General features: G+C 47.9%; 1 protein-coding gene across 1 annotated transcript in view; it reads left to right on the plus strand.

The window, feature by feature from the left end:
* The window catches only part of CHCHD3 (coiled-coil-helix-coiled-coil-helix domain containing 3), a 623,849-nt gene that overhangs the window by 163,471 nt on the left and 440,485 nt on the right, over positions 1–19,893 (plus strand). The window contains exon 3 of the mRNA XM_063926761.1: positions 909–990. Within this exon, the coding sequence (XP_063782831.1) occupies positions 909–990 (82 nt within the window). The remainder of the gene's footprint in view (positions 1–908; positions 991–19,893) is intronic.

Genomic DNA, 19,893 nt, shown 5'->3' on the forward strand with positions numbered 1-19,893 from the left:
TGCAGGGAGAGAGTGACGACGGGGAGAGAGAGTGACAGCAGGGGAACATTACCTCATTTGTTGCTGGTGGCTGGCAGCGGTGAGTGGCTGGCGGCTGGCAGCGTGCGGTGAGCGGCTGGCAGCGGCGGGCGTCTGGTGGCTGGCTGTGAGCGGCGGCGGGCGGCTGAGAGCTAATACAGCACTCTACACAGCCGCCGGTCGCCATGCAGGGACGGGGAGCACAATGTGCAGCAGGATGGCCACTTCCCTCGCCTCCTGCTGCACTTTCGGTGCATTTCCGGGTCAGTGGAAGAAGTGGCGGTATACCATACCGCCGTATACCGCCCCACTTTGACCATTGCTCTAAACACAGTAGTAAGTTTTGGAACGCGTAGTAGTTGAGCCCGGAGTTCCATTACCTTACTTCACCTTCTTATGGTGAAATCACTGCGAACTTGTAGAATGCTACAGTGATGATCAAAACCGGTGTACAAAATAGGGTGTAGCCGCTGAGTTGAGAAGGCCAGTAGGTGAGAACTTGTATCTGTTTCTCTTTAACCAGGAGCTCACAATGGTAATCAGCACTATGCTTAAGCTACAATTAATTTTTAATGAAATCTATAATCTTTCTTTACTTGATTTAGAAATATTTATTATATATCCCAAACTTAGAATTTAGGATTGCTGTTTATCAAATACAAAAATATCTTTGGGATTTCTAGAATTTCATTTCACCTTTGAAAATTTTGCTGCATGCTTGACAGAATTTATATTTTTAAACGGGTAAAAAAGTTAAACCTGATTACAAATCTCTGAATACAAATGTTTTATGTTCATTGGGTAATTTAAAAAATGTATGTATGTGCTTTATTTGTGCGTGTTCCACTCAAGACAGTTGTAATCTTACTTTTATGCTTATTCTTTATTAGTTAATGAAGATGAACTTAGAAGAAAAATTGCAGAAGAACTGGCTCTAGAGCAAGCAAGGAGGAAGTCGGAGAATCAAAAAAGGTTTGTTACATTCGTAACACAAGTAACAGTTTATCATTGTATTTCATTTATGTATTTACACTGTAGGGTTGGCAAGGAAACCTACATTTTTTTTAATACAATTTTTTTCTTTGTTTTAATACTAAGGGCGTACCTACCATGTGTAGCTGCTATGGTGTCGGGGCCCAGAGCTGGGAGGGGCCTACCTCCCCTGTCAAAGTTACATGTGTTATATACATTTTTCACCAATGGTTGGTACATAGGCGCCCTTACAAACCTGTGGCCTACACCATATGTAATTATATCCCTTTACCTGTTCATTGTAATGTGGTATAAAATGAACTGGAGAGCATTATAATGTGATATTGGGGACATGTACCAAGCAGTGATAAAAGTGGTGAAGTGAGCCAGTGGCGAAGTTGCCCATGACAACCAAACAGCTGCTCTGTATATGTTTATAAGATGCAAATTATAAATGTTACTTCAATGCTGATTGGTTGCCATGGACAACTTCTCCACTGGCTCACTTCTCCACTTTTATCACTACATGTCCCCCATAGTATGAATTGGGGCACTGTAATGTGGCACAGTATGTAGTGGAGTCACTAAAGTGTGGCATAATATGAACTGGGGGCGCTGTACTGTATCATTAAATGAAGTGGAGTCATTGTACTGTGACATAATATGAACCGGGTGCACTGTGGAACCGATTCAACTGTGGCGCGCGCCACCTGCTGGTTGTATGTGTTGCATAATTTGTACGGTCAGCTCTACAGTGTGACATCATGTGAACTAGGGCACTACTGTGGTTCATAAAATTAACTAAGACAGTGTTATGGGGCATAAAATGAACAACTGCTATGGAGAGCTGTCTTGGTCCCTTCAAAATGTTGCTATGGGACCCACAAAGTTCTGACTACGCCCCTAATTATTTTAATAATAATAATAATTTATTATTATTTCTCTAACGTCCTAGAGGGTGCTGGGACTCCGTAAGGACCATGGGGAATAGACGGGCTCCGCAGGAGACATGGGCACTTTAAGAAAGACTTTAGACTCTGGGTGTGCACTGGCTCCTCCCTCTATGCCCCTCCTCCAGACCTCGGTTTTAGACTGTGCCCAGAAGAGATGGGTGCACTGAAAGGAGCTCTCCTGAGTTTCCTGCTAAGAAAGCATATTTGTTAGTTTTTTTCTTATTTTCAGGGAGCACTGCTGGCAACAGACTCCCTGCATCGAGGGACTGAGGAGAGAGGAGCAGACCTATTAAAATGATTGGCTCTGCTTCTCGGCTACTGGACACCATTAGCTCCAGAGGGAGTGGAACACAGGTTCGTCCTGGGCGTTCATCCCAGAGCCGCGCCGCCGTTCTCCTCACAGAGCCGGAAGAAATGAAGAAAGAAGATTCTGAGGCGGCAGAAGCCTTTCGGGTGCTTCACTGAGGTAACGCACAGCACGGCAGCTGTGCGCCATTGCTCACATACACCTCACACACTCCGGTCACTGTAAGGGTGCAGGGGTGCAGGGGGGGCGCCCTGGGCAGCAATAAACCTCTCCTATGGCAAAATGACCTATATACATGTATAGGTGGGCACTGTACATGTATATAAAAGAGCCCCCGCCATGTTTTACAAAGTTTGAGCGGGACAGAAGCCCGCCGCCGAGGGGGCGGGGCTTCTCCCTCAGCACTCACCAGCGCCATTTTCTCTCCACAGCACCGCTGAGAGGAAGCTCCCCGGACTCTCCCCTGCTTGACACACCGTGAAAGAGGGTTTTAAAGTAGAGGGGAGGCACATAATTGGCGATTATACATTACAGCAGCGCTACTGGGTAAACATTCTGACTGGGTAAACATTCTGTGTTTTTCTCCTGGGTCATATAGCGCTGGGGTGTGTGCTGGTATTCTCTCTCTGTCTCTCCAAAGGGCCTAAGGAGGAACCTGTCTTCAGAATAGATTTTCCCTGTGTGTGTGAAGTGTGTCGGTACACGTGTGTCGACATGTTTGACGAAGGCTCGCCTAAGGAGGAGGGGGAGGGCATGAATGTCAGGTCGCCGACGGCAACGCCGACATCGGACTGGATGGATATGTGGAATGTCTTGAATGCTAATGTAAATTTCTCTGACGTCCTAGTGGATGCTGGGAACTCCGTAAGGACCATGGGGAATAGACGGGCTCCGCAGGAGACTGGGCATTCTAAGAAAGAATTAGGACTACTGGTGTGCACTGGCTCCTCCCTCTATGCCCCTCCTCCAGACCTCAGTTAGAATCTGTGCCCGGCTCGAGCTGGTTGCACACTAGGGGCTCTCCTGAGCTCCTAGTAAAGAAAGTATTTATTAGGTTTTTTATTTTCAGTGAGATCTGCTGGCAACAAACTCACTGCTACGAGGGACTTAGGGGAGAGAAGCGAACCTACCTGCTTGGAGCTTGCTTGGGCTTCTAGGCTACTGGACACCATTAGCTCCAGAGGGATCGAACACAGGCCCAGCCTCGGTCGTCCGGTCCCGAAGCCGCGCCGCCGTCCCCCTTGCAGAGCCAGAAGACGGAAGATTCCGAGGAGAAAATCGGCGGCTGAAGACTCCGGTCTTTATTAAGGTAACGCACAGCACTGCAGCTGTGCGCCATTGCTCCCCATGCACACCACATACTCCGGTCACTGATCGGTGCAGGGCGCTGGGGGGGGGGGGCGCGGCGCGCCCTGGGCTGCAATTAGATTACCTTTAAAAATGGCAAAAAACACATAATATAGTCTAATACACTATATATGTGTAAAAATCCCCTGCCATAATATTAATATAAAGAGCGGGAGAAGCCCGCCGAAAAAGGGGCGGGGCTATCTCCCTCAGCACACTGGCGCCATTTCCTTTTCACAGCTCCGCTCGAAGGACGCTCCCCAGGCTCTCCCCTGCAGTTTCCAGGCTCAATAGGGTAAAAAAGAGAGGGGGGGGGGCACTAAATTTAGGCGCAATACTGTGTATTATAGCTGCTATAGGGAAAATCACTTTGTGTAGTGTAAATCCCTGTGTTATATAGCGCTGTGGTGTGTGCTGGCATACTCTCTCTCTGTCTCCCCAAAGGACTTGGTGGGGTCCTGTCCTCAGTCAGAGCATTCCCTGTGTGTGTGCGGTGTGTCGGTACGGCTGTGTCGACATGTTTGATGAGGAGGCTTATGTGGAGGCGGAGCAGGTGCCGATAAATGTGATGTCACCCCCTGCGGGGTCGACACCAGAGTGGATGGATATGTGGAAGGTATTAACCGACAGTGTCAACTCCTTACACAAAAGGTTTGATGACATAACAGCTGTGGGACAGCCGGCTTCTCAGCCAGTGCCTGCCCAGGCGTCTCAAAGGCCATCAGGGGCTCAAAAACGCCCGCTACCTCAGATGGCAGACACAGATGTCGACACGGAGTCTGACTCCAGTGTCGACGACGACGAGACAAATGTACATTCCACTAAGGCTTATCCGTTGCATGATTACGGCAATGAAAAATGTGTTGCACATTTCTGACATTAACCCAGGTACCACTAAAAAGGGTATTATGTTTGGGGAGAAAAAGCAACCAGTGGTTTTTCCCCCTTCAGATGAGTTAAATGAAGTGTGTGAAGAAGCGTGGGCATCCCCTGATAAAAAATAAGTGATTTCTAAAAAGTTACTAATGGCGTACCCCTTCCCGCCAGAGGACAGGGTACGTTGGGAGACATCCCCGAGGGTGGATAAAGCGCTCACACGCTTGTCAAAAAAGGTGGCACTACCGTCTCAGGATTCGGCCGCCTTAAAGGAGCCTGCGGATAGAAAGCAGGAGGCTATCCTGAAGTCTGTATATACACACTCAGGTACTATACTGAGACCTGCTATTGCTTCAGCATGGATGCGCAGTGCTGCAGCAGCGTGGTTTGATTCCCTGTCTGATAATATTGATTGCCTTGACAGGGACACTATATTGCTAACCATAGAGCATATTAAAGACGTAGTCTTATACATGAGAGATGCACAGAGGGATATTTGCCGGCTGGCATCTAGAATAAATGCAATGTCCATTTCTGCCAGGAGAGTATTATGGACTCGGCAGTGGACAGGTGATGCGGATTCTAAAAGGCACATGGAGGTTTTGCCTTACAAGGGTGAGGAATTGTTTGGGGATGGTCTCTCGGACCTCGTTTCCACAGCGACAGCTGGGAAGTCGACATTTTTACCCCAGGTTCCCTCACAGCCAAAGAAAGCACCGTATTATCAGGTACAGTCCTTTCGGCCCCAGAAAGGCAAGCGGGTTAAAGGCGTGTCCTTTCTGCCCAGAGGCAGGGGTAGAGGGAAAAAGCTGCACCATACAGCCAGTTCCCAAGAACAGAAATCCTCCCCTGCTTCCACTAAATCCACCGCATGACGCTGGGGCTCCACTGGTGGAGCCAGGTGCGGTGGGGGCCCGTCTCCGGAACTTCAGCGACCAGTGGGTTCGCTCACAGGTGGATCCCTGGGTTCTACAAGTGGTATATCGGGGATACAAGCTGGAATTCGAGACGTCTCCCCCTCGCCGTTACCTCAAATCAGCCTTGCCAGCTACTCCCCCGGACAGGGAGGTGGTGCTGGCGGCAATTCACAAGCTGTATTCCCAGCAGGTGATAATAAAAGTTCCCCTCCTTCAACAGGGACGGGGTTACTATTCCACGATGTTTGTGGTACCGAAACCAGACTGTTCGGTGAGACCCATTCTAAATTTAAAATCCTTGAACACTTATATAAGAAGGTTCAAGTTCAAAATGGAATCGCTCAGGGCGGTTATTTCAAGCCTGGAAGAAGGGGATTACATGGTATCACTGGACATCAAGGATGCGTACCTGCATGTCCCCATTTACCCACCTCACCAGGTGTACCTCCGTTTTGTGGTACAAGACTGCCATTACCAATTCCAGACGTTGCCGTTTGGTTTGTCCACGGCACCGAGGGTATTTACCAAGGTAATGGCTGAAATGATGATACTCCTTCGAAAAAAGGGAGTTATAATTATCCCATACTTGGACGATCTCCTTATAAAGGTGAGGTCCAGGGAGCAGTTGTTGGTCGGAGTAGCACTATCTCAGGAAGTGCTACAACAGCACGGCTGGATTCTGAATATTCCAAAGTCGCAGCTGGTTCCTACGACGCGTCTGCTGTTCCTGGGTATGATTCTGGACACAGAATAGAAGAAGGTGTTTCTCCCGGAGGAGAAGGCCAAGGAGTTGTCATCTCTGGTCAGAGACCTCCTGAAACCAAAACAGGTGTCGGTGCATCACTGCACGCGAGTCCTGGGAAAGATGGTAGCTTCTTACGAAGAAATTCCATTCGGCAGGTTCCATGCAAGGATCTTTCAGTGGGATCTGTTAGACAAGTGGTCCGGATCGCATCTTCATATGCATCGGCTGATCACCCTGTCCCCAAGGGCTAGGGTGTCTCTGCTGTGGTGGCTGCAGAGTGCTCATCTTCTAGAGGGCCGCAGATTCGGCATACAGGACTGGGTCCTGGTGACCACGGATGCAAGCCTCCGAGGTTGGGGGGCAGTCACGCAGGGAAGAAACTTCCAAGGACAATGGTCGAGTCAGGAGGCTTCCCTACACATAAATATTCTGGAACTAAGGGCCATTTACAATGCCCTAAGTCAGGCAAGACCCCTGCTTCAAAACCAGCCGGTGCTGATTCAGTCAGACAACATCATGGCGGTCGCCCATGTAAACCGACAGGGCGGCACAAGAAGCAGGATGGCGATGGCAGAAGCCACAAGGATTCTCCGATGGGCGGAAAATCACGTGATAGCACTGTCAGCAGTGTTCATTCCGGGAGTAGACAACTGCGAAGCAGACTTCCTCAGCAGGCACGACCTCCACCCGGGAGAGTGGGGACTTCATCCAGAAGTCTTCCAACTAAACCGTTCGGAAAGGCCACAGGTGGAAATGATGGCGTCCCGGCTAAACAAAAAGCTCAAAAGATATTGTGCCAGGTCAAGGGACCCTCAGGCGATAGCTGTGGACGCTCTAGTGACACCGTGGGTGTACCAGTCGGTTTATGTGTTCCCTCCTCTTCCTCTCATACCAAAGGTGCTGAGGATAATAAGAAAGAGAGGAGTAAGAACTATACTCATCGTTCCGGATTGGCCAAGAAGGACTTGGTACCCGGAACTACAAGAAATGATCTCAGAGGACCCTTGGCCTCTACCTCTCAGACTGGACCTGCTACAGCAGGGGCCCTGTCTGTTCCAAGACTTACCGCGGCTGCGTTTGACGGCATGGCGGTTGAACGCCGGATCCTGATGGAAAAGGGCATTCCGGTTGAAGTCATTCCTACGCTGATAAAGGCTAGGAAAGAGGTGACAGCAAAGCATTATCACCGCATATGGCGAAAATATGTTGCTTGGTGTGAGGCTATGAAGGCCCCCACAGAAGAATTTCAGCTGGGTCGATTTCTGCACTTCCTACAGTCAGGAGTGACTATGGGCCTAAAATTGGGATCCATTAAAGTCCAGATTTCAGTCCTGTCTATTTTCTTTCAAAAAGAACTGGCTTCACTGCCTGAAGTTCAGACGTTTGTTAAGGGAGTGCTGCATATTCAGCCCCCTTTTGTGCCCCCAGTGGCACCTTGGGATCTCAACGTTGTGTTGGATTTCCTAAAATCACATTGGTTTGAGCCACTTCAGACCGTGGAGTTAAAATATCTCACGTGGAAAGTGGTCATGCTTTTGGCCTTGGCTTCGGCTAGGCGTGTGTCAGAATTGGCGGCTTTGTCTTGTAAAAGCCCCTATCTGATCTTCCATATGTATAGGGCAGAATTGAGGACTCGTCCCCAATTTCTCCCTAAGGTGGTATCAGCGTTTCATTTGAACCAACCTATTGTGGTACCTGCGGCTACTCGGGACTTGGAGGCTTCCAAGTTGCTGGACGTAGTCCGGGCCCTGAAAATCTATGTTTCTAGGACGGATAGAGTCAGAAAGACTGACTCGCTGTTTATCCTGCATGCACCCAACAAGTTGGGTGCTCCTGCTTCTAAGCAGACTATTGCTCGCTGGATCTGCTCCACGATTCAACTTGCACATTCTGCGGCTGGACTGCCGCATCCTAAATCAGTCAAAGCCCATTCCACGAGGAAGGTTGGCTCTTCTTGGGCGGCTGCCCGAGGGGTCTCGGCTTTACAACTTTGCCGAGCTGCTACCTGGTCGGGATCAAACACGTTTGCAAAATTCTACAAGTTTGATACCCTGGCTGAGGAGGACCTTGAGTTTGCTCATTCGGTGCTGCAGAGTCATCCGTACTCTCCCGCCCGTTTAGAAGCTTTGGTATAATCCCCATGGTCCTTACGGAGTTCCCAGCATCCACTAGGACGTCAGAGAAAATAAGAATTTACTCACCGGTAATTCTATTTCTCGTAGTCCGTAGTGGATGCTGGGCGCCCATCCCAAGTGCGGATTGTCTGCAATACTTGTATATAGTTATTGCCTAACTAAAGGGTTATTGTTATGAGCCATCTGTTCGTGAGGCTCAGTTGTTATTCATACTGTTAACTGGGTATAGTATCACGAGTTGTACGGTGTGATTGGTGTGGCTGGTATGAGTCTTACCCGGGATTCCAAATCCTTTCCTTATTGTGTCAGCTCTTCCAGGCACAGTTTCCCTAACTGAGGTCTGGAGGAGGGGCATAGAGGGAGGAGCCTGTGCACACCAGTAGTCCTAATTCTTTCTTAGAGTGCCCAGTCTCCTGCGGAGCCCGTCTATTCCCCATGGTCCTTACGGAGTTCCCAGCATCCACTACGGACTACGAGAAATAGAATTACCGGTGAGTAAATTCTTATTTTATTGCATAAGAGATTGGACAAGACTGAGGCTAGGGATCAGTCAGGTAGTCAGACCATGCCTGTCCCAGTGGCACAGGGACCTTCTGGGTCTCAGAAACGCACATTATCCCAGATCACTGACACAGATACCGACACGGATTCAGATTGCAGTGTCGACTATGAGGATGCAAAATTACAGGCAAAAGTGGCTAAAGGTACAAGTTCCCAAAAGGATTCTTATGGCGTATCCCTTCCCACAAAAGGACAGGATACGATGGGAATCTTCGCCTAAAGTAGACAAGGCGTTGACACGCTTATCCAAGAAGGTGGCACTGCCTTACCAGGATACTGCTACCTTCAAGGATCCTGCTGATCGTAAGCAAGAAGTTACCATGAAGTACATTTACACACATTCTGGTACTATTGTTAGGCCGGCTATGGCATCTGCCTGGGTTTGTAGTGCTGTCGCAGCATGGACAGATTCCTTATCTACGGAGATTGAGACCGTGGATAAGGATACCATTCTAATGACCCTAGAGCATATCAAGGATGCAGCGTTATATATGAGGGATGCTCAAAGAGACATTTGTTTACTAAGCTCCAGAATAAATGCTATGTCTGTTTCTGCTAGGCGACTCTTGTGGACCCGACAGTGGACGGGGGATGCCGACTCAAAGCGGCATATGGAGTCGTTGCCTTACAAGGGGGAGGAGTTGTTTGGAGAAGGCCTCTCGGACCTTGTCTCTACTGCTACGGCTGGTAAATCGAATTTTTTACCTTATGTTCCCCTGCAACATACTAAGAAGGCACCTCATTACCAAATGCAGTCCTTTCATTCAAATAAAAGCAAAAAGGTACGGGGATCGTCCTTTCTTGCCAGAGGTAAAGGCAATGGAAAAAAGCTGCACACAGCTAGTTCCCAGGAGCAGAAGTCCTCCCCTACGTCTGCAAAATCCACCACATGAGCTGGGGCTTCCCTGGGGGGGTCAGCTCAAGTGGGGGCACGTCTTCGATTTTTCAGCCACGTCTGGGTTCACTCACAGGTGGATCCCTGGGCAATAGGGATTGTTTCTCATGGATACAGGCTGGAATTCGAAGAGATGCCTCCTCGCCGGTTTTTCAAATCTGCTCTCCCAGCTTCTCCCTCAGAAAGGGAGTTAGTGTTAACTGCAATTCAAAAATAGTATCTGCAATAGGTGATAGTCAAGGTTCCTCTTCTCCAGCAAGGGAAGGGGTATTACTCAACCCTGTTTGTGGTCCCGAAACCGGACGGTTCGGTCAGACCCATTTTGAATCTGAAATCCCTGAACCTGTACTTGAAAAAGTTCAAGTTCAAGATGGAATTGCTCAGAGTGGTCATCGCCAGCCTGGAGGGGGGGGATTGGATGGTTTCCCTGGACATAAAGGATGCTTACCTTCATGTTCCGATTTTTCTTCCTCACCAGGCATTCCGGAGATTTGCGGTACAGGACTGTCATTACCAATTTCAGACGTTGCCGTTTGGGTTTTCCACGGCCCCGAGAATTTTCACCAAGGTGATGGCGAAAATGATGGTGCTCCTGCGCAGGCATGGTGTCACAATTATCCCATACTTGGACGATCTCCTCATAAAGGCGAGATCTCGAGAGAAGTTACTGGACAGCGTGTCACTGGCTGTGAGGACGTTGCAACAGCACGGCTGGATTCTCAATATTCCGAAGTCCCAGCTGGTTCCTACAATGCGTCTGACCTTTTTGGGCCTGATTCTGGACACAGACCAGAAAAGGGTTTTTCTTCCGATGGAAAAGGCTCAGGAGCTCATCGCTCTGGTCAGGAACCTATTAAAGCCAAAAAAGGTTTCAGTGCTTCACTGCACACGTGTCCTGGGGAAGATGGTGGCATCGTACGAGGCCATCCCCTTCGGCAGGTTCCATGCGAGGACCTTTCAATGGGACCTGCTGAACAAACGGTCCGGGTCTCATTTACAAATGCATCGAAGGATCACCCTGTCTCCCAGAGCCAGGATATCTCTCCTGTGGTGGCTGCACAGTGCTCACCTCCTAGAAGGGCGCAGGTTCGGCATTAAGGACTGGATCCTGGTGACCACGGACGCAAGCCTCTGAGGTTGGGGAGCAGTCACACTGGGAAGAAATTTCCAAGGTCTCTGGTCAAGTCTAGAGACTTGTCTCCACATCAACGTACTGGAGTTGAGGGCCATATACAACGGCCTACGTCAAGCGGAGGCATTACTTCGGGGCAAACCGGTTCTGATTCAGTCGGACAATGTCACAGCAGTGGCTCATGTAAACCGCCAAGGTGGCACAAGGAGCAGAGTGGCCATGGCAGAAGCAACCAGGATTCTTCGCTGGGCGGAGAATCATGTAAGCGCACTGTCGGCAGTGGTCATCCCGGGGGTGGACAACTGGGAAGCGGACTTCCTCAGCAGACACGACCTGCATCCGGGAGAGTGGGGACTTCATCAGGAAGTCTTCGCACAGATCGCGGGGAACAGCCTCAGATAGACATGATGGCGTCCCGTCTCAACAAAAAGCTGAAGCGATATTGCGCCAGGTCAAGAGATCCTCAGGCGGTAGCTGTAGACGCTCTGGTGACACCATGGGTGTTCAGATCGGTCTATGTGTTCCCTCCTTTGCCTCTCATTCCCAAGGTGTTTAGAATAATAAGACAAAGAAGAGTGAGAACAATCCTCATTGTTCCAGATTGGCCACGAAGGACTTGGTATCCAGATCTGCAAGAGTTGCTCACAGACGATCCGTGGCCTCATCCTCTAAGGCAGGACCTGCTGCAACAGGGGCCCTGTCTGTTCCAAGGCTTACCGCGGCTGCGTTTGACGGCATGGCAGTTGAACGCCGGATCCTAGCGGAAAAAGGTATTCCGGAGGAGGTCATTCCTACCCTGATTAAGGCTAGGAAGGAAGTGACAGCAAAACATTATCACCGCATATGGCAAAAATATGTTTCTTGGTGTGAGGCCAGGACTGCTCCTACAGAGGAGTTCCATTTGGGCCGTCTACTTCACTTCCTTCAAACAGGAATAAATTTGGGCCTAAAATTAGGATCCATAAAGGTTCAAATTTCGGCCTTGTCCATTTTCTTTCAAAAAGAATTGGCTTCTCTTCCCGAAGTACAGACATTTGTGAAGGGAGTGCTGCATATTCAGCCTCCTTTTGTACCTCCGGTGGCGCCTTGGGATCTTAACGTGGTATTAAGTTTCCTCAAGTCACATTGGTTTGAACCACTCAACACCGTGGAGTTGAAATATCTTACTTGGAAGGTGGTCATGTTGATGGCCCTAGCTTCTGCAAGGTGTGTTTCGGAATTAGCGGCTTTGTCATATAAAAGTCCCTATCTGGTTTTTCACGTGGATAGGGCAGAATTGAGGACTCGTCCTCAATTCCTGCCTAAAGTGGTCTCATCTTTTCATATGAACCAACCTATTGTCGTGCCTGTGGCTACGCGTGATTTGGTGGATTCCGAGTCACTCCGATGTGGTCAGGGCTTTGAAGATTTATGTGGCCAGAACAGCTAGGGTCAGGAAGACAGAGGCGCTGTTTATCCTGTATGCAGCCAATAAGGTTGGCGCACCGGCTTCAAAGCAGACTATTGCTCGCTGGATCTGTAACACGATTCAGCAAGCACATTCTTCGGCAGGATTGCCATTGCCAAAATCGGTTAAGGCCCATTCCACTAGGAAGGTGGGCTCTTCTTGGGCAGCTGCCCGAGGGGTCTCGGCATTACAGTTGTGCCGAGCAGCTACTTGGTTGGGTTCAAACACCTTTGCAAAGTTCTATAAGTTTGATACTCAATCGGTGCTGCTGAGTCATCCGCACTCTCCCGCCCGTTTGGGAGCTTTGGTATAATCCCCATGGTCCTTACGGAGTCCCAGCATCCTCTAGGACGTTAGAGAAAATAAGATTTTACACTTACCGGTAAATCTATTTCTCGTAGTCCGTAGAGGATGCTGGGCGCCCGTCCCATGTGCGGAATTCTTCTGCAAGACTTGTATATAGTTATTGCTTACATAAGGGTTTTCTTATAGTTCATCGGTTTGGACCGGGACTATGTTGTTTGTTCATACTGTTAACTGGGTAGTTTATCACAAGTTAGACCAGAGGTTCTCAAACTCGGTCCTCGGGGGCCCACACAGTGCATGTTTTGCAGGTCTCCTCACAGAATCGCAAGTGAAATAATTAGCTCCACCTGTGGACCTTTTAAAATGTGTCAGTGAGTAATTAATACACCTGTGCACCTGCTGGGTTACCTGCAAAACATGCACTGTGTGGGCTCCCGAGGACCGAGTTTGAGAACCTCTGAGTTAGACGGTGTGATTGGTGTGGCTGGTATGAATCTTGCCCTTGGATTAACAAAAATCCTTTCCTCGTACTGTCCATCTCCACTGGGCACAGTTTCTCTAACTGAGGTCTGGAGGAGGGGCATTGAGGGAGGAGCCAGTGCACACCCAGAGTTTAAAGTCTTTCTTAAAGTGCCCATGTCTCCTGCGGAGCCTGTCTATTCCCCATGGTCCTTACGGAGTACCAGCATCCTCTACGGACTATGAGAAATAGATTTACCGGTAAGTGTAAAATCTTATTATTTGTTGTTTAAAACCAGTATATTAATCTCTTATTAAGGCTTTCAAAATATAATGAAGCATGCAGATTTTGTAAAATTAAAGTGGCAACTTTAGTGCAGTACAGAACTTGTATGTAAATCCTCTTAAGGAGTACAAATTGGGTAAATTTGGGGTATTGTTACGGATGTAGCCACGCTCATCCAGCCTGTAGCTTGGCATAGGCCCGGCAAGTGTGCCCGTGACTAGGACGCTTAAGTACAAGCGCACCTAGGAAGACATGGGCGGCATACTTAGATTCAGCTCGGTGTTCTAAGGCGCACAAATGCCTAGGCATGGCACGCGGACGAATTGCAGGCTGAATGAGCGTGGCTACATTTGTACATACACTATATGTATGTACCTTCATGTGAGTAAAAAACAATCTGTCTATCCGATTTTTCTTTTCGACCAATTAAGCTTGTTAGATATACCGTATATACTCGAGTATAAGTCGACCCGAATATAAGCCGAGACACCTAATTTTACCTAAAAAAAATGGGAAAAATTACTGACTCGAGTATAAGCCTAGGGTGGGAAATGCACGGTGCCAGGAGTTTTCATGCTCCGGGTGTCATGCTTGTTGCCAGGGGTTTCATGCGGTAGGTGTTATGCTTGTTGCCAGGGGGTAATGCTTGTTGCTAGGGCTGTGCCCCCAGTGCCACATATACCCCCAGTGACAGATATCCCCCCACAGTGCCAGATAAAAACATCCCCCCCTGTTGCTTTGCCCCCAGTAGTTGTGCCCCCTCTTTCTTTGCCCCCAGTAGTTGTGCCCCCTCATTCTTTGCCCCCAGTAGTTGTGCCCCCGTCGCCGCTTACAAACACACACACACAAAATAATAAAAACAATACTTACCACAGCCCCGCTCCTGCTTCCCGACCGCTTCTGCTGCTTCGTCCGTCCGTCTGGCCACCCGCCCGCTCCTCTCTATGGGAGAGACGTCATAAGGTCTCTCCCATAGCAGCGCCGCACAGACACTAGAGGTCAATAATGACCTCTAGTGTCTGTCCCTGGAGCCGGCTGCAGCGGACGCCTACATAGGCCACGGCGTCTGCTGCAGCCGTGAGTTGACTCGAGTATAAGCCGAGGGGGGCTTTTTCAGCATAGAAAAATGTGCTGGAAAAGTCGGCTTATACTCGAGTATATACAGTATATATTTTTTTCTTTCTTTTTTTACTTTCCTATATGCACTTGCAGGAATATTAACGTTTGCATAACTTCAAATAAAACCCATTTTATTATTATTATTCATCTTACGTTCAAAGCAGACGTCAGAGACACTATTAGATCAACAAGATGCAACTAGATCAATCAATAACTTGACTTTTATTTGTAATTACAGTTGTTTTTACTGAAATCCATGTACATAGTTTACAAGAGTTAAGGCCCGTACACACTGGTCGATGTATCGGCCGTTCTCTTGAACGGCCGATACATCGCGGGACCGTCGGCCAGTGTGTACGGGCGATACGTCTGTGAACTCCGTCGTTCACAGACGTATCGCGTCGGCCGCGCAGCACAGCCGACAGCCAATATATCTAACGATATATTGGCCCGTCGCTGTGTGTGTACGCGACCGCCCGTACACATGCTGCGGCGGCCGGCGGTGATTGACAGGTGAACTGGGCGGGCGCGAGCGCCCGCCCGCCCAGTTCATGACGTCAGTCCCCCGACGGATCGGGCTGTGTGTATGCACAGCACACTGCCCGATCCGTACATAGATATATCTAATAGTGTGTACCCACCTTTAGATTTTAACAGTTTTCACTCTACTCCCATGGAGAGTTGAATCAGTGTATTGTAACAGTGTTAAAGATCAATGCAATGATTTGTGGTTCTGTAAACGTGTGTTACAATGTACGTACAATCTGTAACAATCAGTCACCTGTTACGTAAGTTTATAGACTGTAGTACCTAGAACCTGTTCTGACTGCATGAATGGAAATTTTTGCAGACAGAAAAACCATTGTGATGGAAAAGCCTTGCTGCCTGCGCCAAGCGATCACACTTGTTTGGGTCTCATGGGACCTGGGCCAATAGGAAATTCCCTCTTACCCGCCTTTTACTGACTCCACCCACTGTCCAGTGGGCAGGTATTTTGCTGCCACCACCAGGCTCCTCCCACCGGTACTCTGATCAGAGTACTATTGTGTATGCATAGACACGCTGCTGACACACCTCCTAATTGGTGTTTGCTGATACTCACTGGTTACTCACCATGGACCACGCCGCTGCATGGTAGAGACACACAAAAGGATTAAATGAATAACACTGACAATTCATGTAGAATGTTAAAGTTCCGATGGTATTAGCATAAATTAAAATCGGTTTATTGAGTTAAAGCACAAGAAATATTTGAAAATAGTAATAAAGTTACTATCACAGCTGATCCAAACAAATGTGATAAATTCAATAACCTAGGAACTGAGTTAATATGTTGCAACCATTACACATTGATATTATGGGGTATATGCAATTGCGGGCGAATTGCGCACTTTTTCGCCCGTTTTTAAATTCGACACAATTCGACCGTCGAATTCCGGCAGGTGGGTGCCGGAATTCGACATATTCAATAAAAAACGAATTCGACAGTCCCGCTGTCGAAAAACGGCCGATTTGACGGATTTTGATTCGATTTTTGAAAAACAGAAAAAAACGGTAAAAAACCCGAAAAAAAATTGCGTGGGGTCCCCCCTCCTAAGCATAACCAGCCTCAGGCTTTTTGAGCCGGTCCTAGTTGCCAAAATACGGGGAAAAAAATGACAGGGGATCCCCCGTATTTTAACAACCAGCACCGGGCTCTGCGCCTTGTCCTGGTGCAAAAAATACGGGGGACAAAAAGAGTAGGGGTCCCCCGTATTTTTTGTACCAGCACCGGGCTCCACTAGCTGGACAGATAATGCCACAGCCGGGGGTCACTTTTATACAGCGCCCTGCGGCCGTGGCATTAAATACCCAACTAGTCACCCCTGGCCGGGGTACCCTGGAGGAGTGGGGACCCCTTCAATCAAGGGGTCTCCCCCCGAGCCACCCAAGGGCCAGGGGTGAAGCCCGAGGCTGTCTCCCCCCCCCCCCCCCCCCCCATCCAAGGGCTGCGGATGGGGGGCTAATAGCCATGTGTAAAAATGTAAGAATATTGGGTTTTTTTGCAGAAGAACTACAAGTCCCAGCAAGCCGGTACTTGGAGAACCACAAGTACCAGCATGCGGGGGAAAAACGGGCCTGCTGGTACCTGTAGTTCTGCTGCAAAAAAAAAACCCAAATAAAAACAGGACACAGACACCGTGAAAGTATAACTTTATTACATTCATGCCGACACACATACTTGCCTATGTTGACACGCCGACTCTGGCCACGTCTCCAATGTCGACGTCCGGGGTACCTGAAAATAAAATTATACTTACCTGATCCAGTGTCCAGTTCTTTTATTGTAATCCACGTACTTGGCAAAACAAAAAAACGCATTTACCCGAACCAGACGGACTGAAAGGGGTCCCATGTTTACACATGGGACCCCTTTCCCCGAATGCAGAGACCCCCCGTGACTCCTGTCACAGACGGTCCCTTCTGCCAATCAGGAAGCGCCACTTCGTGGCACTCTCCTGATTGGCTTTGTGCGTCTGAGCTGGCAGACAGCGCATCGCACAGCTCCCTCCATTAGTTTCAATGGTGGGAACTTTGCGGTCAGCGGTGGGGTTACCCGCGGTCAGCCGCTGACCGCGGGTGACCTCACCGCTGAACGCAAAGTTCCCACCATTAAAGATAATGGAGGGGTCTGTGCGATGCGCGTTTGACAGCTCCGACGCGCATACAGCCAATCATGAGAGTGCCACGAAGTGGCGCTTCCTGATTGGCTGAAGGGACCCTCTGTGACAGTACTCACAGGGGGTCTCTGCATTCGGGGAAAGGGGTCCCAGGTGTAAACTCCCATGTGTAGTTCTCCAAGTACCGGCTTGCGGGGGAGGCTTGCTGGGACTTGTAGTTCTTCCGCAAAAAACAATATTCTTAAATTTTTACACATGGCTATCAGCCCCCCATCCGCAGCCCTTGGATAGGGGGGACAGCCTCGGGCTTCACCCCTGGCCCTTGAGTGGCTGGAGGGGGACCCCTTGATTGAAGGGGTCCCCACTCCTCCAGGGTACTCCGGCCAGGGGTGACTAGTTGGGTATTTAATGCCATGGCCGCAGGGCGCTGTATAAAAGTAACCCCCGGCTGTGGCATTATCTGTCCAGCTAGTGGAGCCCGGTGCTGGCACAAAAAATACGGGGGACCCCTACTCTTTGTCCCCCGTATTTTTTGCACCAGGACCAGGCGCAGAGCCCGACAGAAATGCATAATGTGGATGTAAAAAAAACACGCCTTGGGTGAACTTCCAGGTCAGTTCATCCAGGCATGATACCCACCGACTCAGATTTTCATGATACTTTGTACACTTGATACTACCCATGTCAATTGTTTCTTCTGTAGGCCTCACAGTTTTTTAAGATAAAGGGGTCAATGTTTTGAAAAATTAATCGGAAATAGCACTCCTGATGCTTCGGTTTTTCTGAGGTGTATCTGGAAACAACATTCACATCTCAGTGACTAATCCATGTATCACTTTGAATATTTGACCCTTTGTCAATCAAAATATGTAGATTCTAGTAAAAAAATGTTTTATCAATCTTGCCTGACTCCGAAAGTTCATTATACATTCCTTTATTTCATACTTAATTGTTTTGTTGCAAAAAAAAAAAAAAAAGTGTGTTCAATTACCATTATCAACTTAAGGCAGATAAGTTATCATGGGGCAGATGTATTAACCTGGAGAAGGCATAAGGAAGTGATAAACCAGTGATATGTGCAAGGTGATAAACAAACCAGCCAATCAGCTCCAATATGTAAATTAACAGTTAGGATCTGATTGGCTGGTGCCTTTATCACCTTGCACATATCACTGGTTTATCACTTCCTTATGCCTTCTCCAGGTTAATACATCTGCCCCCATGTCCCTTGTTTGTTTAAATGAAACCTTAAAGTATACTTTAAAATGCTATGAAAGAAAAATAATGGTATCTTGATTGCCTGTGTGAGTATTTTAATGTTTAATTATAATTCTCTTGTTAAATAGGAAAACTACCATTAGGTATAATTTTGCCCGCCAGTGGTGTATTTCCATTTGTAACAACGTTATAACAAATACTATGTCTATTGTCTATGTAAAAGAAATGATATTTGTTATATGTATTAATTTGGGTACTAAAGTTCCATTTAAGAAGGGACTCGTACATGTATGGATCACTTAAAATCAGCCCAGTGTGACTATTAATATTAGTTATACTAAGGGTCTTTCTAGTATGAATAAGTATACACAGCACATTTAAAACACAAACGAGGATTAAAATTAAGTATATATACTTATTTGTTTTTTCGTGATAGAAGGAACCACTAAAATGATATTAATGCTGAAATCGGTAGACTCAGTGCAGACTGGAAGTGTTATGCAATCTTTGAATTTTTTGCAAAGATGCATCTCCAATCATCCACGGATTCACCAATGAGGCTAGGAATGCTATGTTGAAGTACTCTTGCGTTCCACAATTAATTAATAAAAACAATGCATCACCAATTACGAATTCTACTATACATAATAAGAGAATACATTTACAAAAATGATAAATGATTGAACACTCTTTTGTAAGAAAGATATCTTGCTGAAGAAGTAATGATGTGACATTGTCCATACTCATTTATATCTAACATTGATCACTAAAAAGATAAAGCATAAACAAGGCCAGGCGCCTCTTTGCCACTGTCAACTCCCTTCTCTGCACACCCACACCTCAACTCCCCTCGTCACTCTCTGATCTTGATTTTGCCACTAACTTCACATCTAGAATTAACTCCATATGTTAGTACATCACATCCCATCAGACCATCATCAATCAGACACCTCCTTTCCTTTACCTCCACATCTTCTCACCAACTCTGACATTTTTCTCCCATGTATCTGGTGAGGAAGTCATGGCCCTCATCCATTCCTTAACCCCTCCACCTCCCCACTTGACCCTATCCCCTCCTGCCTGTCCGCTATCTCTCTCCGTCTTCTTGTTCCCATCTTGACCACCTGGGATTGAGTTGATCATAGAAAATATAAAAATGTCATCCCCCCTACCTTTCTAACTCCCCACAGGAATGAAATTTTTTTTTGGCCCACCAAAGCCAGCCCAGCTCCACACTAAGAAAATTGACTTGACTCACCCTCCTGCCTTGTCAAGAGTACCTTCCAGAAATATTGAAGCACAGCACAATCAGACTCACAGCACTAGTTTGCAGCTCACAAAGGCTCAGCTTCAGACAGCTATCTCTGGACAGTCTACATTTCATTACAGACAAAGCACAGTTTTTGGCGACTCCCAGTTCCCAGTTCTGTGCCCTGATCCTCCTCCAAGAGAACAGAGTTGTTCTCAGACAGTGTGTGACACTCACTGTCACCACTCACCATGCAGCTGCGGCAGACCAGGTGTTGAAAGTGCGGGTTGG

The sequence above is a fragment of the Pseudophryne corroboree genome, chromosome 6 (assembly GCF_028390025.1).
Source record: "Pseudophryne corroboree isolate aPseCor3 chromosome 6, aPseCor3.hap2, whole genome shotgun sequence".
Lineage (NCBI taxonomy): Eukaryota > Metazoa > Chordata > Amphibia > Anura > Myobatrachidae > Pseudophryne > Pseudophryne corroboree.